This window comes from Meriones unguiculatus, chromosome 15, assembly GCF_030254825.1.
Source record: "Meriones unguiculatus strain TT.TT164.6M chromosome 15, Bangor_MerUng_6.1, whole genome shotgun sequence".
Taxonomy (NCBI): domain Eukaryota; kingdom Metazoa; phylum Chordata; class Mammalia; order Rodentia; family Muridae; genus Meriones; species Meriones unguiculatus.
Genome location: NC_083362.1, coordinates 645,857 through 670,158, shown reverse-complemented (window position 1 = coordinate 670,158; position 24,302 = coordinate 645,857). Strand labels below are relative to the sequence as shown.

General features: G+C 58.9%; 1 protein-coding gene across 1 annotated transcript in view; it reads left to right on the top strand.

Moving 5' to 3' along the window:
- Positions 1-1,299: 1,299 nt before the first annotated feature.
- Positions 1,300-24,302, top strand: part of Col26a1 (collagen type XXVI alpha 1 chain) — a 51,542-nt gene continuing 28,539 nt past the window's right edge. Inside the window, exons 1-3 of the mRNA XM_060368569.1 lie at positions 1,300-1,409; positions 1,554-1,676; positions 5,555-5,652. Coding sequence (XP_060224552.1) covers positions 1,300-1,409; positions 1,554-1,676; positions 5,555-5,652 — 331 coding nt within the window. The remainder of the gene's footprint in view (positions 1,410-1,553; positions 1,677-5,554; positions 5,653-24,302) is intronic.

Below are 24,302 nucleotides of genomic sequence, written 5' to 3'. Positions count from 1 at the left end.
TGGGGGGTTCTAGGCAGGGGCTCCACCACTGAGCCACACCCCAGCCCCTCACTGGGGGCTTCTAGGCAGGGGCTCCACCACTGAGCCACACCCAGCCCCTCACTGGGGGGTTCTAGGCAGGGGCTCCACCACTGAGCCGCACCCCAGCCCCTCACTGGGGGGTTCTAGGCAGGGGCTCCACCACTGAGCCACACCCCAGCCCCTCACTGGGGGATTCTAGGCAGATGCTCTACCACTGAGCCACACCCAGCCCCTCACTGGGGGAGTCTAGGCAGGGGCTCTACATTGAGCCACACCCAGCCCCTCACTGGGGGATTCTAGGCAGGTGACCACTGAGCCACACCCAGCCCCTCACTGGGGGATTCTAGGCAGGTGACCACTGAGCCACACCCCAGCCCCTCACTGGGGGGTTCTAGGCAGGAGCTCTCCTCTGAGCCACACCCCAGCCCCTCACTGGGGGATTCTAGGCAGGGGCTCTACCACTGAGCCACACCCAGCCCCTCACTGAGGGATTCTAGGCAGGGGCTACACCACTGAGCCACACCCCAGCCCCTCACTGGGGGATTCTAGGCAGGGGCTCTACCAATGAGCCACACCCCAGCCCCTCACTGAGGGACTCTAGGCAGGGGCTCTACCAATGAGCCACACCCCAGCCCCTCACTGGGGGATTCTAGGCAGGGGCTACACCACTGAGCCACACCCCAGCCCCTCACTGGGGGAGTCTAGGCAGGTGACCACTGAGCCACACCCCAGGGCTTAGAGCCTGAAGAGCTCTCTCTTCCCTTCAGTCCCTGACAGAGGTCTCTGATAGTTCACGTGGTCAGCCATGTCAGGCTCGGACCTGTGGTCACATCTATGGGGGAGTGTCTAGACCGGGCTCCCTCAGGGGAGAGTGTGGGCAGGCACCTGAGGATGCGGCTGTCAGCTTGAGCCCCCTTCTGAGCCGTCAGTCCCGACGCCAGAGCACTGACGCCCCCAGGCTCGCAGCAGGTCTCCCCCCTCACCTGAGCCCCTGACACCCCTCACAGCCTGTGGTTTCCAGGCGATTCTGAAGCCTAACCGCAGAGGCCGGGCGCGCGTCTGGCCGAGCTGGCGCAGGCAGGTAGCTGAGCGGAGACAGGTCTGTGTGAGCGGGGCAGGAAGGAGCAGCTCTTCCTGCCGCTGTGTTTAGGCGCTGCTTAAAGCTGCCCGGGCAGACAAGTGGCCGCCGCTCGCCTCCTCCTGCCCCTCGTGGGACTCTCGGGCTGCCCTGGCCTCCGGCCAGCGCTGGGCCCTGGCCCAGTCCGCGCAGGGTGCGGAATGACGCTCGGGTCTGCGGTGCCAGCTCACCCTGAGGCAGAGCCGGGCGTTAGGGCTTGGCCTCTCGGGCCTGCGCAGGCGGCCGTCCGTGCCCTCGGCGAGCACAGCTGGCGAGGCGGGCACCGTGGCCTCCAGGCCGGCTTGGGGAGAAGCGAGCCGAGGGCACCCGCGCTGCCCCTGACGGCCGCCCCGGCCGTGCGCCTCCCCCCGCGGGCCCGGCGGGTCACGTGACTGCTGCTGTCCCCCCCCCACAGGCACTGGTGCCAGCGCACGGTGACGCGGACGGTGTCCTGCCAGGTGCAGAACGGCTCCGAGACGGTGGTCCAGCGAGTCTACCAGAGCTGCCGGTGGCCCGGGCCCTGCGCCAACCTCGTGAGGTAAAGGCCCCGGGCGCCAGCCGGCTGCCCGCTGGGGCCTCGCGGGACGGCAGAGGGTGGGGAGGATGGTGGTGCCGAGGGGGACGGAGACAAGCGGCTCTGCGGGCTTGGAGAGCCAGAGGGGCCCCAGCCACGCCCCCAGCCACGCCCGCAAGCCACGCCCCCAGCAACGCCCGCCAAGCCACGCCTACACAGCCACGCCCACACAAACCACGCCCACACGCCCACACACAGCCCCGCCCCCCAGAACAGCCCCGCCCTCATGTAGCATGCGTACGGCCACGCCCCTCGGAGCGGCCGCGCCCACACGTGGCCACGCCCCCAGAGCCACCCGTGGCCCCGCCCCTCCGCCATCTTGGCGCTGCCCCAGCTCAGCCTTCTTAGACGGCGGCCTGGGGTCCCATTGGCCAGGACAGTCCTGCGGCCTCAGTGTCCCTGTCTATCTCGGGGGCAGTCTGCCCGCGATCTTGCTGGGGAGGTTTCCCGGCGGACGACCCCGGCACCCGGCTTCGAACGTGCAGCTCCTGGCTCGGTCCTCCCCGCCCGGAGCACCCGATGCCCAGCTGTGAGCTGCGCCCGGGCTGGAGCCGTCTTGGCCGACGGTGCTGGGTGTGAGCTGCAGCGCACGCTAGCACGCACAGAGCCTTCCTCCCCGCACACACGGGACGGGAGCTTACAACCCCGGGGTGCACAAGTTCAAGGGGGAGGACGCCGTCGGGGAGGGGGGAAGGGGCATGGGGGAGGACGGGGTGGGGGGAGGACGCCGTCAGGGGAGGATGCCGTCTGTGGGGGGGAGAACGCCGTGGAGGGGGGTGGCCGTCGGGGGAGGGGGAAAACACCGTCGGTGGGGGGGAGGACGCCGTCGAGGAGGGGGGCCGGGGCCTGGGAGGACGCCGTAGGTGGGGGGGAGAACGCTGTGGAGGGGGAGGCCGTCGGGGGAGGAGGAAGCCGTCGGTGGGGGGGAGAGCGCCGTCGAAGGTGGGGAGGACGGCTCGGGCAGCTTGGCTCCACCCGCCGCTCCGCCCTGGGCGGCTCCGGCGCTCTCAGGCCTGGCTGCGTCCCAGCCAACCTTTTCCAGATGTGCTGGGTGAGGGGATCAGGCCTCTGCCCTCAGCCCTCCTCCACCCGTCCCTCCCGCTGCTAGGGGCCAAAGCCTGTGAGGGAGTCCGGTCTAAACACTTCAAGATGCGGTCGCTCCCTCTCCTCCTCTCCCCTCCCCCTCTCCTCCTCTCCCTTCCCCCTCTCCTCTTCCTCTTCCTCCTCCTCCCTCTCCTCCCCCTCCTCCTCTCCTCCTGTCCTCCTCTCCCCTCCTCTCTCTCCTCCTCCCCATCCTCCCCTTCTCTTCTTCCTCCTCCCCCCTTCTCCTCTTCATCCCCCTCCCCTTCCTCCTTGATGTTCTCCCCTCCTTTCCCCCCTCCTCTTCTTTCTCCTCCTCTTCCTCCCCCTCCTCTTCTTCCTCCTCCTCCTCTTCCTCCCCCTCCTCCTCCTCTCCCCCCGCCCCTCCTCCTCCTCCTCACTCTGACGGTGGGGGAAGCCCGGGAAGGGACATCCTCACCAGGCCCTGGTCGGGCTCTAAGTTCCCCAAGTCCCCGCCACCCGAGAACAAAGGTGGAAACACTAGTTCAAGGTTAGACCTGTGGCCTCTGCGCACACACAGGTGCTCCTGAACATGTGTTCACAGGCTTGCACAGGCATGCTCACACGTGCTCGTGCGGCACACGCCAAGAAAACCAGAGAAGAGGGAGCAGAGGCGGGCGACATCTCCCAGGCCTGATGAGGGTATCCCCCGCCTCTCCCTCCCCTCATCCCCTGCCTCTCCCCTCCCCCGCCTCTCCCTCCCCTCATCCCCTGCCTCTCCCCTCCCCACCTCTCCCCCTCATCCCCTGCCTCTCCCCTCCCCGCCTCTCCCTCCCCTCATCCCCTGCCTCTCCCCTCCCCACCTCTCCCCCTCATCCCCTGCCCCTCCTCCTCTCCTCCCTTTCCTCTCCTCTCCCCCCTCATCCCTCCTCCCTGCTGCTCCTCCTGTCAGCCAGGAGATAATGCCCCTCCTCCCCTCTGAGCCCCCCATTTCCTGCGGGGTCGCCCTCCTTTCCAGCCTCTCTCCCCCGCAGCCTGCTCCCCTCACCGCGGCTCCTCAGGACGGATGAGCAGTGAGGGGCTCTGACCCTGGCAGGAAACCTTGGAGGCAGGGGGCAGGGCATGGCCGGGTCGGGGGGGCTCGGCCGTCTGTTCCGGGTCGGGGGGCTCGGCTGTCTGTTCCGGGTTGGGGGGCTCGGCCGTCTGTTCCGGGTCGGGGGCTCGGCCGTCTGCTGGGGGGCACGGCCGTCTGCTGGAGGGCTCGGCCGTCTGCTGGGGGGCATGGCCGTCTGCTGGGGGGCACGGCCGTCTGCTGGGGGGCATGGCCGTCTGCTGGGGGGCATGGCCGTCTGCTGGGGGGCATGGCCGTCTGCTGGGGGGCATGGCCGTCTGCTGGGGGGCTCGGCCGTCTGCTGGGGGGCACGGCCGTCTGTTAGGGGGGCTCGGCCGTCTGCTGGGGGGCTCGGCCGTCTGCTGGGGGGCACGGCCGTCTGTTAGGGGGGCTCGGCCGTCTGCTGGGGGGCTCGGCCGTCTGCTGGGGGGCACGGCCGTCTGTTAGGGGGGCTCGGCCGTCTGCTGGGGGGCTCGGCCGTCTGCTGGGGGGCACGGCCGTCTGTTCCGGGTCGGGGGGCTCGGCCGTCTGCTGGGGGGCACGGCCGTCTGTTCCGGGTCGGGGGGCTCGGCCGTCTGCTGGGGGGCACGGCCATCTGTTAGGGGGGCACGGCCAGGGCACTCGGGAGGTCAGGGGACAGCAGGCAGGAGTGGAAGCCAGACATGTCCCTTCCACCGTTTGGTGGCAATGTGTGTGTGTGTCACCTCGGCCACGGTGACCGGGACGGCCAGGCTCTCCTCCAAGGCCCGGCTGACCCACGGCCGGTAGCCTGGGCCCGGGACTCTGCGGGGGGAGAGGGGTGGCGGGGGGGTGTCGCCTCGGCCCGAGGGGTGAGAGGGGTGGCGGGGGTGTGTGTGTCCCCACGGCCCTCGGGGAGAGAGGGGTGGCGGGGGGTGTCGCCTCGGCCCGAGGGGAGAGAGGGGCAGGACCGCCGGCTGCCTGCTTACACCGACACTCAGGGCACAAGCAGGCCGCTGCTGGGCTCTGCTGGGTGACTCACAGGGTGGCAGCTGAGTGTGGCAGCCCTGCCCGGGGCCGGGAGGGTGCACAGCGAGGGTGAGGCCCCGGGCCCGTCTCGGGGTAGCAGTGGCCCACGCCTGCGTGCCCGGGCTTCTGCAGACAAGGCCGTCCCTGGAGCACCGGCTGGCGAGGCGCGGCGCTCGGGTGGAGCCGTCCGCAGTTGGCATCTCGGGAGCAGTCTGGTGTGATGGCCTGCGGGGGGGGGGGCAGGGTCCCGCCCTGCCATGGCAGCAGCCTCCGGAGGAAAGGCCCCGGCACAGCCTGAGGCCGTCACCCCCGGCACAGCCTGAGGCCGTCACCGGTCCTGGCACCAGCCGGGGTCACAGGCCGCGGGCCTGCCGCTGCCGCTTTGAACGCTTCTCAGCATCTCCTGCCTCAGTTTCCTCGTGTGCGAGCTTGGCGCGGTGGTGGCCCGCGCTCCTGGTTTGCTCTACACAGATGAGCCCTGTCGCGGTGCCCGCTGGCTGTTGCCGAACCTCAGCTACTGGTGGGGCCGGCGGCGGCTCGGCAGGCAAAGGTGCTGGCACGAGCAGCCGAGGGAGAGCAGCGGCCCCGAAAGCCGCCCGCGTCTCTCTGTGTGCGCCACGGCTCGTGGGCAGCAGGCGGGCGGGTGCAGCGGGCGGGCACAGCGGGCGGGCGGGCGCACTGACCTCGGTCCTGTCAGTTACAGGACCCTCATCCGGCCGACCTACCGGCTGTCCTACCGCACGGTGACGGCGCTGGAGTGGAGGTGCTGTCCTGGGTTCACGGGGCGCGAATGCGACCAGGGTGAGTAGGGCCGCAGGGAGGGGAGGCTCGGGCTCCGCGTCCTGTGCCCACCCCACACCCCGTGGGAGCGGCCGCGCTCCGGGTCCTCGCTGGGTCCCTGTTCCCTGGGGACAGGCAGGAGGCCTGGCGAGCTGGGGACAGGCGGGAGGCCTGGCGAGCTGGGGACAGGCCGGGAAGCCTGGCGAGCTGGGGACAGGCGGGAGGCCTGGCGAGCTGGCCCGGGAGACGCGGGCTCCGCTCGGGCCCGGCATGCTCGGGCCGCTCTCCCGCTGTCTGCGCGCAGAGAAGGTGGGACCCCGTCCAGATGGGCTGACACCGGCGCCAGGTGTGCCAGCCTCCCTCCGTGCCAGAGGGTGGACGGTGGGCGTGCAAAGGCCTTCCCGGTCCGCGGGGCCTGGTGCAGCCTGGCTCTGGGGCCCCCGGGGTATAATCTTATCTATCTGTGTGTACACACACTGTGTGTCTGTGTGTGTACAGATGCATGATTTCTTTTGTGCATGTAGAGGTGAGTACACGTGGGCGTGCTGTGTGAAAGTCGGGGATCCATGCTGGAGCCGTTGGGGCTCCCTGATCCAGCAGGCTGCCTCCGCTTCCGGCTCCCCGTGCACACCAGCCCCCAGTGTCGAGGCTGGGACTCTCCCGCCCTCCCACTGAGCTGCTGACGTTTTAGTTGTGATGAGCGCGTCCGTCTTACACACGGAAATCCTGTGCTTGTGCTCACAGACTTTTAGACGTCTCCCAAAGTGGCTCGGTCTCCCCTTGACAAAGCCAAAAGATGGCAACAATGACAGAACCTAAGGTGTGTGTGTGTGTGTGTGTGTGTGTGCATATCTGTGTGTGTGTGCGCGGGCGCACACGTGTGTGCTTCTGTGGGACCGTCATTGACTCCAGGGTGTTCACCACGCGGGCCGACAGCCTCCTGTCGATGCTGGTTATGCACCGTGGGACTTGCCAATCTTTAAACTCCTCGCACAGAGATTTGAGGTTTTGCATAAACGCTGGAAACGTCTTCTTAAGATGAAGTAGAATGTCCACACACACGCTTAAATGCACAGTGTTTAGTTAGTTGAACATACACATGTCCGCGTGAACATATGTGTGGGCGGCGTGTGCCTGAGAGCAAGTGTGGGGTCGGCAGGCGGCAGCGTGCACACTGCGCCGCCCTCCCTCCCTCCCTCTCCACCTGCTTTCCCTTTCCTTTAGGCTCATTTCACACGCGCCGGCTTGTTGCTCGGTTGTCTGTGCAGCTTGGTGCCCACAGAGGCCATAAACGGGCAGCAGATCCCTGGACCTGGGTGACTGTGAGCGGGCGCGGGGGTGCTGGGAGCCGAACCTAGGGCCTCTGCAGAGCAGCCCGTGCTCTCTCTGTAATGTTTGAGCGTGTGAGCTGGCTTCATGCTCCACGGAGGGGCATCGCAGGGCCTTTGGACGGTGGTGAGCCGCCGCGGGGCCGGCAGTTGGGCTCGGGAAGAGCAGACGCTCCGCCGCCCGCCACCTCCTTGGAGGCAGGGGCTCTCCCGGAGTCTGAGGTTTGCCTCGGGTTGCCTTGGCCTGGCCAGGGCCTGCGAGCACCCCCGCCCCGCCATCCTGCTGTCCCGCGCCTTCTGTGTTATCTGCTGGCTTGTTTGGGTTCTAGCTTCCTCGGGCCTGGCAGGGCTGTTTCCAGGAGCCCGACCACTCACCGGCGGAGAAACCGCCTCTGCTCCCAGCAGCCAGAGAAACCGCCTCTGCTCCCAGCAGCCATCCCCCTGCAAATCAGGAGGACCGAGCCTTTGAGCCCTCCCTCCGCCACGGAGTCCGCCCTGACTGAGAGTCAGAGGACTCACCAGCCAAGCCCTCCAGAGCCCGGACTCGCTCTGCCACCTTCGCTTTCTTTCTGAGCCTCCTCTGCGGTCCTCGGAGCTTTGGAGGCTTGACACAGTTGCTACTAACTGAAACAATGTAGGCGCTGTTCTGCAAGTAGCCCAGACGGCCACCTGGGAGACAGTGTGGGGGGGACACAGTGTAGCCGTCACCTGAGACAGTGTAGCCATCACCTGTGAGACAGTGTAGCCGTCACCTGTGAAACAATGTAGCCGTGAGACAGTGGAGCGTCACCTGAGACAATGTAGCCGTGAGACAGTGGAGCCGTCACCTGAGACAATGTAGCCGTGAGACAGTGGAGCCGTCACCTGAGACAATGTAGCCGTGAGACAGTGGAGCGTCACCTGAGACAATGTAGCCGTGAGACAGTGGAGCGTCACCTGAGACAGTGTAGCCGTGAGACAGTGGAGCCGTCACCTGAGACAGTGTAGCCGTGAGACAGTGGAGCCGTCACCTGAGACAGTGTAGCCGTGAGACAGTGGAGCCGTCACCTGAGACAGTATAGCCGTGAGACAGTGGAGCCGTCACCTGAGACAATGTAGCCGTGAGACAGTGGAGCCGTCACCTGAGACAATGTAGCCGTGAGACAGTGTAGCTCTCACCTGAGACAATGTAGCCGTGAGACAGTGGAGCCGTCACCTGAGACAATGTAGCCGTGAGACAGTGGAGCCGTCACCTGAGACAATGTAGCCGGGAGACAATGGAGCCGTCAGCTGTGAGGCAAAGCAGACTGTCCGGAAGCAGCCTACACGCCACGGAGGGGGCCTGGACGTCCACCCGTGGAGATGGATGCGCACAGGCGTGTATACGAGGAGTTTATTGAGCCGCAGAGAATGAAGCCATGTCGTCTTTTTTTTTCAAGTATGGATGGGCAAAACCGTGCTGAGCAGATCAGCCAGGGTCTAGAGGCAAACATAAGTGATTCCTCCCACATCCAGAATCTAGATGAGGCGCGAGTGGGTGTGTGTGTATGTGTGTGTGTGTGTGTGTGTGTGTGTGTAAGCCAGGGGTCGCTGTGAGGCATCCACCTTGTTCTGAGCGGGGGTCTCACTGGGCCTGAAGCTGGTTGACCCATTACCTCAGCTGCTGGCACCCCCAGCGGCCCCTGTCTCCCCAGCGGTGATGGGGTCGTGACGGGGTCAGGCCCACGTCACCGTACGGAGCTTCTGCACAGGGCCGGGGAGCCAGCGTGGCCCTCACTCGGGCAGCCAGCGCTGTGCAGAGCCACAGCCCTGCCCCAAAGACCTTTGCTGACCTGAGCCTGATTTCTGCGGGGGCAGGGCAGCAGTGTGCGAGCGGGGCTGCCATTCCTCCATGAGGTCCGAGTCCCGGCGCCCACAGCCGGCGGCTCTTAGGGCCTGTAACTCAGGGATGTCTGCGTCTTCTGGCCTCTTTGAGCACTCACAGGACACACGCACCCACCCACACACTCACACACGCACGCACACACACGTACAAAAAAATGACGATAAAACAACTCACGTCCTGCCACTGCTGTGCCTCTGGCTGGTCATGCCCCTCACACATGCTACAGCCGGGAGGGGCCTGCTTTACATGCTGTCACTTAGGGATGTGGAAACTGAGGCTCGGAGGCAGCGTTGGTCACAGGTGGCACTGTCCCGAGTCGTCAGAACCCACCATTTGGGTCGTGCACTGTGGCTTGATGATGGAACGTCCCCCACAGGCGGACATGCTCTAACAGTTCCCAGCAGGTGCGCTGTTCTGGGGATTGTGGGGCCTCTAGGAGGAGGAAGAAGTGAGTCACGCCCAGTGGGGGTCGGGGTTCAGGGAGGTCAGGGGGGTCAAGGGAGGTCAGGGTGGGGTCAGGGTAGGGTGGGGGTCAGGGTGGGGTGGGGGTCAGGGTGGGGTCAGGTTGGGGTGGGAGTCAGGGAGGTCAGGGGGAGTCAAGGGGGGTCAGGGTGGGGTGGGGGGTCGGGGGTCAACGGGGTTCAGGGTGGGGTCAGGGTGGGGTGGGGGTCAGGGGGCTCAGGGAGATCAGGGGGAGTCAAGGGGGGTCAGGGTGGGGTGGGGTCAGGGTGGGGTCAGGCCGCTCAGCCTATTTGTAGGTTTGTTTTTCTGAGGAAGGATCCCGCGTGGCCTGGGCTGGCCTGACAGTGCGAGCTTGGGTTTCGGGTGCTCCCGCCTCTCTGCCCTGGGTGGGGGGCGGCGTACAGCCACGCCTGCTGGTAGGCACCGGATTAGCCGTTTCCCTGTCAGAGCATCGGGCCGTAACGGACCCTAAAGCCTTGTGCCTGTGTCTGCAGTTCTGGGTGTCCATGTGTGAGATCCCTCGTGTACGAGCGTGTTTGCCTGAGTATATGCCTGCGTGCCGCCGCACACCGCATCCGGAGGCCAGAAGACAGCATCCAATCCCTGGGCTGGAGCTGTAGACGGCTGTGAGCAGCCGTGTGGTGCTGAGATTGACCCTGGGCCTCTGGAGGAGCAGCTGGTGCTCTGAGGACCAAACATCTCTCCAGCCCCAGCCATACGCGGTTTCCTTTCTTTCTTTAAAACCTTTCTCTTTGCTTGTTTTTGCTGATGTGTGTGTGTGTGTGCGCGTGTGACTTGTGTGGTGCCTGCGTGGGATGGAAGGCACAGGTGAGCCTCCGATGGCGTTTCTCAAGAGCCACCTGGTTTTGGAGGAAAGGTCTCATAGACCTGGGGTCTGTTAGGCTGGTTGACCAGCAAGCCCCAAGGACCCGGCTGCCGCCGCCTCAGCACTGGGATCGCCGCCTGCACCACGCTGAGGCCTCCATGTGGGCGGGGGGGACTGAGCCCAGGTCTCTGTGTTCGCCTGGCAGGTGTTTATCAGCTCCACTTCCATTTCAGCTAGCATCCATCATCCATCTGCCTACCTGTCATCTGTCATCTATCTATCATCTATCTAATCTATCTGTCATCTGCCTACCTGTCATCTATCTATCTACCTGTCATCTATCTATCTGTCATCTATCTATCTATCTCTATCATCTATCTACGAACCTATTTAGTTTATTACTTATGACAGTGCTTGGACTCGCACTCAGGGCCTCACAGGTGCCAGGCAAGCGCTCTGCCAGGACTTCCTGTTTTCCGGGACTCACACAGGAAGGTGAAGCCTGTAGCAGTGGCCGTGACCTGGCTCTCAGCTTGCAGAGTGTGCTGGGTTAGGAGTGCGCCCACACCCGCTGGGCAAGCTTGCTACAGTCTGCCTCAGTTTCCTCATCTGGAAGAAACCACACACAAGCTGTCCTCTGCCTGCACCTTTGCGTCCTGGCACACTCTCTGTCTTCCCTGTCTCCCTCCAAACACAGCAAACAAACAGAGATAAGCGTAGCGGGGTGGGGGGGGCTGGAGAGGCGGTGGACTAGAGAGGCGGCGGGCGGGTGAGCGCCGTGGCTCTCACAGAGGACCGGGGTTTGCTTCCCGCGTCGCTGTGGCTCTCGACTGCCTGGAACTCCATCTCCAAGGGCTCTGGAGCCCTCTTCGGGCCCCCGCAGGCATCTGCACACACAGCACACTTTAAACAACCCGAAAACAAACAAGATTTAAAATAGCTTGTGTGAGCATCAGCTCTGAGGCCAGGAAGCCTGGAGGCCAGCAGCAAGGGCCTGCTTCCCTCAGTGGTGCACGTGGCCGAACGACAGAAGGACCTGAACTGCCCGGCTGGAGTCTCACGCCCGGGTGGGTGTGGTCCATCATGAAGCCACGTGATCCTGGTTCCTGAAATCTTGTTTCTGAGGTCACGTCCATCGAGCGCCTTCTAGGGAATCAAGGTACACCTAAGATGTGGACAGCCTCCCTCCGCCGACTGTCCCACTGTTCGGTTTAAGTCACCAAGGGTCCGTATGCTCTGAGAGTCAACCCGGAAGCATGGCTCAAACGCTCAGGCATGGCTGTTCTGACAAGAGGTCACATCCAAAGATCTTCTAGGCCCCTGTGATCCAGCTGGAATACGAACACGCCTTGGATCCAGGAGACCGAGGCAAGAGATCTGAGTTCAAGGCCAGCCTGGTACAGAGCAAGTTTCTGGTAGAGAAGAGCTTAGGTCCAGGCAAAGTGGCGCACACCTTTAACCCCAGACAGTGAAGGCAAAGACAGTTTGTAGAAGGAAGTAGCCATGTTTGAAAGTGATGTCTGATGAGTGACAGAAACAGTGATGAATCAGAGAAAGATCTGACAAAATAGGATACGCCCAACCCTCATGAGAAAAGAGAAGGAAGAGAAGCTACTTAAGCAATAGAGAGAGAGGAGGCAGTTTTACTGGGACTGTTAATAGAGAGACAGATTGCAGAGAGAGAACTCAGAAGAAGACTGAAGGAGCCAGGAGCTTAGAGCCCGTTGCTGGCGTTGGTTTGAGGCCGAGCAGAGCAACTCAGAGTCCGAGAGAGAGAAGCCAGACTGAATCAGTTAGCCGGGAGAGGTGTGCGAGCCAGAACTGCTGAGTTGAGCCAGCCAGCCCGGAGCTCAGAAAGGACAAGAGAGGGTGAGCTCAGTCAGCAGTGAGTCTCAGAGGCTGAACACGGTGTAGGCCTGGGTTAGACCGTCCAGAGGCCGGAAGCTTCCAGGACCAGGCCTAGGTCAGCACAAGGAGGCAGAGAGCCTCCGAGACAACTGAAGCAGGAGAATAAAGTTACTTTTGCGCAGACCTCAGCTGAAGTGCCCCAGGGTCTTTTCTAGGGAGTCTCGGCTCTGCGTCCTAGCGACCGCATTTGGCTCTTGGTTTCCGTTTTCACAGAAACCCTCCCCCCCAAATGTTCTTAACCAAACATGGCCCGTGTCCCCGGTGCGGGCTGGGAACGTCCGAACCTCCTCCTCACTCTGCCTTTTCCGCCGCCCCGCTCTGTTCAGCATTTTCTCCACAGCGCTGGAGTTTCCCCTTCCATGCTGGTCCGAGCTGCCTGAACCGACTCCTCCTCTTGTCCTTTCCGCCTTGTTTGTTACTGGGACACCCCACCGAGCCCGCGCCCATGCCCGTGCCCAAATGCCAAGGGTTGAGCTCACGACCTAAGCACGCTCCACCAGCCTCACCCTCCCAGGAGTGCTTTGCTACCCTCGGCCATGTTTAACGTCTTTTTGTTGTTTGGTTTTGAGACAGGGTCTCTCTGTGTAGCCCTGGCTGTCCTGGACTCCCTCTGTGGACCAGGCTGGCCTCGAACTCACAGAGATCCCGCTGCCTCTGCCTCCCCGAGTGCTGGGATCACAGGTGTGTGCTGCCTCCACCTGGAGTATTGCCTCATGCACCGGCTGAAGCCTTTGACTTGACGGTATTTTCAGCCTGATGGACTTACTGAGAAGTAAGCTCCCTCTAAGTGAGGAGCCCTGTCTGTGTGTGTCAGCATGCCTGTCTGCACGGCTGTGTGTGTGTGTGTGTGTCAGCGTGCCTGTCTGTGCGTCAGCACAGCTGTGTGTGTGTGTGTGCGTCCACACGCCTGTCTGTGTGTCCACACACCTGTCTGTCTGTGTGTGTCGGCACGGCTGTGTGTCAGTGTGTCTGTTTGTGTGTCCACACGCCTGTCTTTGTGTGTCGGCGTGTCTGTCTGTGTCGGCACGGCCGTGTGTGTGTGTGTGTGTCAGTGTGTCTGTCTGTGCGTCCACACGCCTGTCTGTGTGTGTGGGAAGTTCAGGCTGTGTGGGGCTGAGTGCATCGAGTGTGCAATGACTGTGCCTGAGGGTAACAAGCTGCTGGTGACCCCCGACACACACGATCAGGTTCCTCAGAGAGAAAGTGTGACCGCACCTGGGGTGTCTGGCCACTGGGCCTGGAAGCGGAGCCGAGATAAAGGTGGCACTGACCCAGGAGTCCGCTCACACCTCATGCCCTGGTCCTGTGCTCTCCAGTGGCACCGCGGCTGGCAGCAGTGAGCAGTTCACACACGCACGCACGCACACCCCCTGCAGAGGATCCGGTTTTCTGCCCTTGGAGAGGATGGTGCCCAGAGATACCCTCCTGCAGGAGCCCAGGCTGCACTCCATGCTTTCTCCTTTCACGCCCGTGTGCAAGCCTCATGTCGCTCAGGACAGGCTGCGCAGGTCCAGATTCTTCAGCCCTTCCTGCTGCCCAGCCAGCCCCAACTCACTTCTCCTCCCCTCCCCTCCCCTTTCTTTCTCATTCTCTCTCTTTTCTCCCTCCCCTTCATTCTTTCTCATCCTTTTTCTACTAGTAAGAGTAGCAAATTATTTTTATTTTTTTGCATTGTGTGTGTGTGTGGGGGGTCAGAGGACAATGTTCCACCATTGGATTGGGTCCTGAGGATTGAACTCAGCACATCAGGGTCATTCTCTCTGTCTCTCTCTCTCGTTCTCCGCCATCTCCCTCCATCTCCCTTCGTCTCCCTCCATCTTCCTGCATCTCCTCCTCCATCTTCCTCTCCATCTCCATCTCCATCTCTCTCCATTTCCATGTTCCTCCCTTTCCCTCCTTCTCCCTCTCCCTCCCTCTCCCTCTCTCCTTCCTCCTCCCCTTGTTTCACTCTGCAGACCAGGCTGCCCTCAAAGCACTCAAAGCTGCCTGACCTCTGGGGGTTGCCCCTCTGGTGGTCATATGCAGCCACTTTCCCCTCCTGGACGGGGCATGGTCAGCAGCCATTTCCTTTCCTCTGCTGTTTCCATGTTGAACTTCGTTATCTTTGTCAATTTCCGTCTTTAAACTTAATCCCTGTGTCACTTCATCGAGGTTTCAGGAAAACGTGGCAGGATCTGACATCTGTGCCAAAAATAGCCAAGAGGAGAGCCGTGGAATGCGCCCTTCCGAGGCCACCAGGCAGGGCACGGCAGGCTCAGCCGCCGACATCCTGATGGTAACAGTAAACTCTTAATTCTTAAACCTTCTGTAGGAAATCTTTCTTAGCTGAGAAGCACATGAGACACCCATAAAACATTCATATACCAGCCCGAGGCTGAAGAGCTGTCCGCCTTATGTGTATTTGCCTCGGTCTTTCCCTGACTTTTATTTTGAAAAAATCCAGGGCAGTGTTTTTTTTTTTTTTTTTCCAAGACAGAGTCTTGATTTGTAGACAGGGCTGTATAATTAACTGTTTCCTGCATACTTTTTAATTTTATTTAAAAATATTAGCCAGGCATTGGGGTGCACATCTTTTATCCCAGCACTCAGGAGGCAGAGGCAGGAGGATCTCTGTGAGTTCAAGACCACCCTAGTCTACAGAGTAGTTCTAGGACAGCCAGGGCTACACAGAGAGACCCTGTCTTGTTTTAGGTGGGTGCGTGTTCTGCCTGTGGGCTTCATGCAGTCCCACACAGGCCTGAAGAGGGCAGCAGATCCCCTGAAACTGGAATTACAGACCCTGAGCTGCCACCTAGGTCCTGGGAAAGGAGCCCAGGTCCTCTGCAAGAGTCACAAGCGCTCTAACCACTGAGACATCGCTCTAGCCTCCTCTCCTTCTTTCTCTCTGCGTGTGTGTGTCCTTTGAATATGTAGGTCGCAGCACTTGTCACAAGCTCCTTCACTGGCTGAGCCACCTTGCTGGCCTCTTTCCTCTTCTTTTCCCTAAACAAAACACTAATTTGTAGCAAACTTTGTACTTCTGTGTCACACATAAAAGTGTATAATTGAGCCAAGCACAGAGCTGCACACCTGTAATCTCAGGAAGCATGGAGGGGGTGGGGAAGGGTCAGGAGTTCAAGGTCATCCTTGCCCTCGTAGGGAGTCCAAGGCTGGCCTGAGAAGTCTGGGAGTCTAGAAAAGATGTTAGAGTCCTGCTGAAGTCTGTGTGCACAGCGCTCTTCCGCATAAGCTTTTGTGAGGTTCCTGCTCAGGGGGTCCCTCTCCCCCAGCTGAGTTTTACTACTTCACGTGTTCAAGGTGGGGTCACTGCAGCTCACCTGACTTCCACTGCGGCTTCCTGAAAGGCGACCCGTTTCCTCACCATTGTGAGTGTGATTGCAGGGAATGACTTTGGGGGTTTTTGTTTGTTTGTTGAGACAGGGTGGCCCTGTGTGGCCCTGGCCATCCTGGACTCGCTCTGTAGACCAGGCTGGCCTCACACTTGGAGCGTGCACCACACCTGCCCGGCTCCTGTTTTATTCTTAATTTTTGTATGTTTATGTTTGTGCAATGTGTGTATACATGTATGTGCATGTGTGCATGTGTGGGTGTGTGCACACGTGTGTGCATGCAGAAACCATGGTTGATTCGAGGCATCATTTTTTGATCACTCTTCACTGTAACTTTTGGGACGAGGTTCCCGGCTGAGCCTGGTGCTCACTGATTGGCTACCCTGGCTGGCCAGGGAGTGGGCTCGGCCCCTCCCGGAACGCTGGTCCTCAGGCTCCTCCCCAGCCTCGGTGCTCCGACCTCCACTGGAGAGGGTCTCTACGGCCCCGCGGCCGGCCAGCAATCGGGGTTGTCAGGCTTCCTGATATTTCAGGTTAAATTTTATTTATTCAGTGAGTGCGTGTGCGTGAGTATGTGTGTGCATTTGCACATCTTTGGGAGCACATGTCAGGCCTCACATTTGGGTCAGTGTTGGGGGGGAGGGTCTGTTTCCTCCTCTCGCCACTGTGGGTCACGGGGCCTGAACTCAGGTCCTCAGGCAGCAGACATCTTACCTGCCGAGCCTTCGCTGGGCCCAGACTTGCTAAGTCTTGTAAACTCACTGACGGGAGGTTGTAACTCATTTTAAAATTTGCATTTCTTGAATACATGTAAAAATTCAGCTCCTTTCAGACTCAGTTTCTCCAAATTATTGTCATTACTCTTGCATGATGGCTTAGCTGGGTATAGAGCTGGAGGTCGGGGCTGGAGAGCCGGCTCACCCGGAGCCCTGCGAGACGGCACGCAGCTCGCTGTGAGCCAGGGGCTCTGCAGCTCCTCTGACCTCTGCACACATGTGTGCCCACAGCACACACACATACATGCAGGCAACACACTGATGCACAGAAATAAAGCAAATAAAACTAAGAACAGAGTAAAAGCACATGTGTGGTCCATGGTGTCCCCTGTCCTTCGGGGACACTTTGCCGTTACCTTCCGGCCTCTGTAGCTGCTTTTCTCAGATGTCTTCGCAGACAACTTTCTTTTCCTTTTGCTCGTTTGTCAGACTTTGTCTTTGGTGCTCTACAGATGGACACTGGCCTATCTGTATCAGCCCATGTATTTGGGCCACCAAGATGGCTTAGTGACTAAAGGTGACGGCCACCAAGCCTGGCGGCCTGAGTTTGGCCCCTGAGCCCGCATGGTAGAAGGAAAAACGCTCAGGTTGTTTGTTCGCTGAGTTCCACAGGCTGTGCCACGTGTGGCCTCACACAATACAAAACAAATCAGCGTGATCTCTGGGGATGTGGTTAGGGTGCTGGGACCGAACCCAGAGCTTTGCACACACTGAGCAACTTCTCTGTGCTGAACTGTGACACAGACAAGGATTTTTCTGAAACTCACCATCCCCATCTCGGTCACGCTGGGAGTAAAATTATACACCGGTAAGCCCAGCCAAGAACACAGTTATTTTTGCATGCATGTTGGGTGTGTGTGCGCGCCCGCATGTGTGTGTTCATGTGTGTGCATGTGTGCGTGTGTAAGCACGAATGGTGCAGTGAGGAGGTCGGCCCCGCTGTCTTTCTCAGTCCCTGTCCACTTCATGGATGGACGGGCTCTCACACTGGAGAGCCCACCAGTTGGAGGGGCCAGCTGGCCGGGACCCCGTTCCCCACCTGGCTCCTGGAACCTGAGCCCCGCTGTGTGGCCCACCGTCCCTGCAGCCCAGGGCGCACTCTAACCCAGTCACATAGCACGGCTGCCAGGGCTGTCTGACATGGCGGAGGACGTGGCCAGGGTCCCGCTGCGTGGCGGGGTCTCCCTCTCCCCGAAGCCTGAGGCCCGGGCTGGCCGCATCTTCTCCCTGTGCGGTGGGTGCTCAGGGCAGTGTCTGTTCACCTGTGCTCCAACCCGTGCTCACCCGCCGAGGTAGGTCCTCTGGGAAGAATCACAGGGTCACATTGCGAAGGGTGTGGAGAGGCCTTGGCTCCGGTGGTGATTCCCAGGCACTCCAGTGGGTCCCCTGCATTTCACAGTGACTGTTTCCGTGTGTGTGCCCGTGCGTGCGCGTGTGGTGTGTCCACCTGTCTGCGCGTGTGAAGGACAGGGGTCTAGGCTGGGTGTCTCCTCCGTGAGCAGCTGTCAGCCTGCCACAGTGGCCACCTGTAACCAGGCTCTCCGAGGTGTGGTCCCCAATCCCAAGATGTGCCTCTTAGCTTCCTGTTTCTCTTGTGAATCACCATGAGATGCTAGAGTTTTCTGAGGATCTTGCCCCCCCTGCCCGTGAAGGGGCTGCTGGACCCCAGGAGGTCACAGTCCACAGGTTAAGAACCGTGTCACACTCCCTGGACCCGTGGCCCAGTGTCCCCGCTCCATGCTGAGGTTTGCAAGATGGCCTCATCGAGGTTGGAGTGGGGCGGGCAGGCCCTGGCCCCGGGCAGAGCGGGGCTGGAGCTGGGTCCCCCACCCTGCCGTCCCCTCCCTATCTCAGCGGGAGCAGCCCGCTGCGTTCCTGGGATGCCTGTCTGCAAGCCTCACAGGTGTTCCCCATTAGCCACAAGTCGACATGCGTGTAAACATCTGCTGTTGATCCCGGAGGAGGGGGATGTCTGTGAGGCCACCGTCATGGCCTAATGGTCGGGGGAGGAGGAGGCCCCAGGCTCTGAGACCAGGGCGGAGGCGCGAGGCTGTCACTGTGGGCTGTTCCCGACTTGGATTCCACACTGGAGATTTCCAGTTCACAATTGCCCCCTGGGCATCAGGGTGGCATCAGGACCGGGGCCTGGTCCTGGAGAAGGGGCAGGCCGGCTGGGGGAGGAGGAAGCCACACCCCACTCCCAGGCTGAGGGGCAGAGGGGCCTGGGCCTGAGGGAGCAGGGGGTGGAGGAGGGGGCAAGAAGAGAAGGAGGAGGAGGAGACAGAAGGAGGAAGGGGAAGCAGGAGGAGGAGGAGGGAGGGGAAGCAGGAGGAGGAGGAGGAGGAGGAGGGGGAAGCAGGAGGAGGAAGAGGAGGAGGACACTCCCAACGCCAATGGAGTGGCAGAGAGAGACCCTGTGGCCTGGGGTCTGGCTCCTGTGTGAAATGGGGCCCTGGTGGTGCACAGGCAGCCTCAGCTCTAGGGAAGGTGGAGACAGGCTGCTCCAAAGGCTGGAACAGCCACTGTCCGTGCTCGGGATGCAGAGGCAGGAAGCTCTCTGTGAGTTCAAGGCCAGCTGCTCTACAGAGTGAGTCCAGGACAGCCAGGACCACACAGAGAAACCCTGTTGTTGGTACAATGTTCTTTTGGAATGTACACACCTTACCCTTGTTCATTCAAATGCTGATTTCTCCCCCTCCTCTGGATTCAATCCGATATTGCATCGTGATACTTATTCTAAGCATCACTTGTCTCAACTTTGTGTAAACAGGCCAAAATAAAGCAACTAGCCACAATGTTGAGCAATGGGAGCAGCCAGAGGGCAGGAAATGAGTGGGAGGAGAAAGGGCAAGAGGAGAGCTGGGAGAGCAGAGCTAGAGGAGAGATCTTGGAACAACATGGAGATGGACTGGACATAATATTTCACTAAAGGCAAGTACAATGTGGGAAATCTAAGTGTTAGGAAACTATGTGGGCTTGGAGGTTTAGGAGGGAGTAACTATTGCCCAGCATTGTGTTCTAGGTTAACTAAATAAACCCAAATTCTGTGTGGTGATTTGGTTACACAGCTGTTTAGGATTAACAGCAGCTTTACTAAAAGATAATCCATAATAAATATTAGTCATCATCTACAACAAATGGCCCCAACTAATCTAGCTATCCACACCCTTTAAATCATACTTTATCATAATTTGGAGGGGAGAATAAGCTCCCAGTGATAAAACCCAAACTTAAAACCTAAAAACTCCCAGGTCAATTACTGCTTCTTTAAGAGAGACTCTTAAACCGGCCCAGGAGCAAAAGACAGCCTCCCGTGGGCAGACCTGAGACTTCCATAACAAGACTGGGGGTACAAGAACTTGAGCTGTGACTCAGCTCAGCAGCCATGGCAGGAAAGAAAGGAACTGGAGGCAGTCAGACCTCTAGACAGAGTTTGGCCTAAACTGCATCTAAAATAAAAATTGCCATGGCAGAGGGTGTTTAATCCCTTTGGCTTCATTTTGGCTGTCATAGTCATGGATCTGGTTACAATATGTTTAATGGTGATGGTTCTTCTCCATGCTTTCTCCAAGAAAGTTGAAGGAGAAAATGGAGAAAAAAAACCCAAGGATTGGAATACTAAGTTACAGACAAGAAAAAGGGCACTCTTCCTAATAATTAGATTAATAACGGCTAAAGTTCAAAGCTCTCTGCCTGCAAGATACTTGTCAGCTCTTTCTGGTAAGGGTCCACCAATTCACTGAAACATCAACTAAAATAACCAACTGGGCTTTGTTTGTTACAGTGTAAATTGGCACAAGTGACCCCAAACTTAAAATTTTCCTTAAAGGCTTTTATTTACAATGATACTGATTTGAAGGGGAAAAAAAAAAGTTGGTGAAGGCACATGAACAAGATGGTGAAGGCACATACTTTTATTGCCAAGACAAATTAAAAAGAAACAGGCAGATCTCTGAGTTCAGGATCAAGCTTATTTACATAATAAAAGCCAGGATGGCAACTCCTGCTGTTTAGCCACTTACAGAGAGATAGTCTAAGATTCAAAATGACAAAATTTTCCTCAAGGTTCCCATGTAAATTCTTTTTTCTTAATAATAGATATTATGTTCTTACTGGTCTAAAGGTTGGATTCACAACATTTTGGGGTTTATGTAAAGAGATATAATGTCACACTGCTCCAAAAACTGCCTTATCCTTTTAAATGTGAGACAGTTTCACGGCAGGGGGGGGGAGGAATGTTGGTCATGTCTATGGACACGAGGCTTAAAGATGGCAAAGTACATGCCAACCTAGTTGATCCAGGCTGACCTCTGACCTGCAGTCCTGTCCGAGCCTCCTGAGTGCTCCACCTGAATGACTGATAATTTCTCATCCAATTCACCAGCCCGATTTGCTTAATTTTCAGTTATTTTGCATGCTAGTTTGTGTGTGTATGTGTGCAGCATGAGTGACCACATATGCACACGTGCGTGGAGGCCAGAGTTGACCCTTGGGGTTCTCCTTAGGAGCCCCCCTTTCCCACAGGGTCAGTGCCTGAGGTCACTCCTGTCTTGGAGACTTCAGAGGACCTGCGTGTAACCAGACGGGTGGCCGGGGCGGCTGGGAAAGGCGCAGGGCGCTGACTGTGAACGGGGCTGTGGGGTGGACACACCCGCAGGGGACGCGGTGCTCGGCAGGAACCACGGCCACAGACCAGCACAGGCGGCTGCCCTCGGCCGCTGGGCAGGAGGAAGTCGCTTCCCTCCACGAAGGTGGGGTACGCTGGTGCTGGGAGGCCTCCTCCAGGGATCTCCTTTTCCCCAGCTTGTTTGCCCCCAGAATGCAAACTCGTGAGCTTTAGTTTAGAGGTCTGGGTGACTGTTCTGCTGTCCATCTGCTGACTCAGAGGAGCCGCGGCTGGAGAGAGGCCGTGTGGATCTTGTCGGCTTTAGGAACTTCCTGAGACTTACCAGCTCTTTTCTATTCTGAGTTTTCTTTTCTTCCTCAGCCTTTTAGAGGATTTTTATTTTCTTTCCTGTGAGGGGGTGCTTTGCCTGATGCCTGTCTCCACGCTGCCTTCTCGGTACCTACAGAGGCCAGGCGGCGTCGGGCGCCCTGGAACTGGAGCTGCAGATGGAGGAGCAGCCAGTGCTCTGACCACGGAGCCGGCTCTCCAGTTCCCACTCCCGAACACGGCTGCACGGTGCCTCCCAGCCACGTGGCAGCAGAGCCCGGACCCCCACACCTCCGCCTCCCTGGCTGCGGAGACGGTTTGTCACGCCGCCCCCCCTCTCCGCAGCAGGAGGTCACACTGCCCTCAGTGTGGCGTGTGGCCGAGTGCAGGCAGCGTGCACCTGCTGGCAGCGCCTCTGAGGATGGGCGCATCCGGCTCCCCCAAGCCCGGGAGTGCCAGGTCCTGAAGCAGCACTCCCTGGGCCCACACACACAGACATTAACACACATGCATGCACACACGCACGCACACACACACACGCACACACACAAGATTTCTGTGAGGAACTGTGTGAAGCAAGCAGCTGTGTGATCTGACTGAGGCTCCCACAACAGCCGTCGTCCTCCTGTCTGAGTTCGAGGACAGCCTGGTCAACAGAGCGAGTCCAGGACAGCCAGGGCCATACAGAGAGACCCTGTCTCGAAAAACAACAGCACAAATTGCATTGTCTCCTTTTCTGTTGAGCCGTAAGACGGGATCTGACACCGACTTGTAGGTATACCCTCCCATTTCCTAGCCTGTCTCTTCACTGGGTTCGTGATGTCTATAGCGGGCAAGAATCTTGGTTTGGATTTTACTTTTAATGAATTTCCCTTTTATGTTGTGTGCACACAAGCTCTTTGTGTAACTCTGGCTGGCCTGGACAGCCAGGGCTACACAGAGAAACCCTGTCTCAAAAAAACGAGCCAAAAAGCAAAACAAAACAAAAACACTGAGCTCCGTTTAGTTGCACGGTTCTTTTTTTTCTTGTTTTTCTTTTTCTTCTCTTTCTTTCTTCCTCCCTTCCTTCCTTAGATAGGATTTTACTATGTAGCCTAACTTCACAATTATGATCTTCCCAGCTTAGCCTCCTCAGTGGTGAGATTACAGACATGTGAAAAGAAAACACAAGTTCCAGCCACACGGAGGTGCTGAGGTGCATTTTCACCCTCACCGGGTCGGCAGTGATATTGTAGCCGGTGCCATGGCTGCCGCCCTGGGCTCCGGGTGACAGGGAAGGCACTGCTGGGCTCCGGGTGACGGGGCCTGGGCTGTGGCTGCCCCCCTGGGCTCCAGGTGACGGGTCGGCGCTGCGGCTGGTCGCTCCACACAGGCTTCTCTGCTCTCCTCTCGAGTGGGGCTCAGCCAGGGTCTACCTGGAAGGCAGCAGCTGAAAGAGCAGCGCTGTTTGAGTCTGTGTTTGTATGTGTGTGCACATGTATGCGGTGGGCAGTGGAGGGTGACATGTCCTTCCTCACGGCTCTCCACCTTAGCTTTTAACATTTAATTATTTCTAATTATGTGTGTATGTGTGTACATATGCATGTATGTGTGTATGCATGCACATATGTATGTACGTATGTGTGTATGTATGTGTGTACATGTATGTGTGTGTGTGTGTGCATGCATGCATGCATGCATGTCTGGGTGTGAACTCTTGCTCACCTGTGCAGTGCCCACAGAGGCCAGAAGAGCTGTAGTTACAGGGGCTTGAGGGCCACTGGCTTGGGGCCAGGAACCAAAACTCAGGTCATCAGAGCAGCAAGTGATCTTTCTTAACTTTTATTCATTTATTATTTATTTCAATTTGTTCACTTTGTATCCCCCCTGTAGCCCCTCCCTCATTCCCTCCCAATCCCACCTTCCCTCCCTCTTCTCCTCCCTATGCCCCTCCCCCAGTCCACTGATAAGGGAGGTCCTCCTCCCCTTTCCTCTGATCCTAGTCTATCAGGTCTCATTAGGACTGGCTGCATTGTCCTCTTCTGTGGCCTGGTAGGGCTGCTCCCCCCTCAGGGGGAGGTGATCAAAGAGCAGGCCAATCAGTTCATGTCACAGATAGTCCCTGTTCCCCTTACTAGAGAGCCCACTTGGAGACCGAGTTGCCACGGGCTACATCTGAGCAGGGATCTAGGTTATCTCCATGCATGGTCCTTGGGCCTGCAGAGCAGAGTCTTTCAGAGGCCCTCGGTGATAGGCTACAGACTGGGAAAGGATCTTCACCAACCCTCTATCTGACAGAGGGACAATATCCAGTATATATAAAGAACTCAAGAAGTTAAACAGCAACAAATCAAGTAATCCAATTAAAAAATGGGGAACAGAGCTAAAAAGAGAATTCTCAGTAGAGAAATACAGAATGGCAGAGAAACACTTAAAGAAATGCTCAACGTCCTTAGCCATCAGGGAAATGCAAATCAAAACGACCCTAAGATTTCACCTCACACCCATCAGAATGGCCAAGATCAAAAACTCAGGTGACAACACGTGCTGGAGAGGTTGTGGAGAATGGGGAAGCCCCCTCCTCTGGTGGGAGTGGAAACTGGTACAACCACTCTGGAAATCCATCTGGCGCTTTCCCAGGCAGCTAGGAAGAGTGCAGCAAATGACCCGAGTGGCGGAGGAGGCCGTCAGCTCCTTGAAGATGGGGTCTCCCAGTGAACCTGGACTCACCTATTGGGCTGGTTTGGTTGGTTGGCTGGTGAGTGCCAGGAACCCTCCAGTCTCAGCCACCCCAGTGCGGCATTACAAGCGCAGGCCATCGGTCCCCGGACATCAGCCTCGGCCTGCAGGCTGCTCACCAGCTCAGCCTCCGTGCAGCCGCACTCCAGAGCCCGCTGGCGGCCGGCACCCTCCTCCCAGGGCACAGCAGAGGCGGGCCTCTCCGGACCTGTCTGCCCACAGTGCCCTTCTCGGATCTGAGGGGACCCCAGGAGCCTGCAGGCCCAGCAGCATGGAGGTCCTTCCCGACCCGCCTGCTGCAGCCACAGTGAGCAGAGAGCAGGCTGCACATGCGAGCACACAGGAGCACACGGAAGAAGCACAAGAAATCACACGGGAGCACATGGGAGCACACAGAAGAACACGGGAGTACACAGGAACACATGGGAGCATATGGAAGCACACTGAAGAAGCACATGGGAGAACACAGGAGCACACAGGAACACATGGGAGCACACGGAAGCACACTGAAGAAGCACAAAGCACAT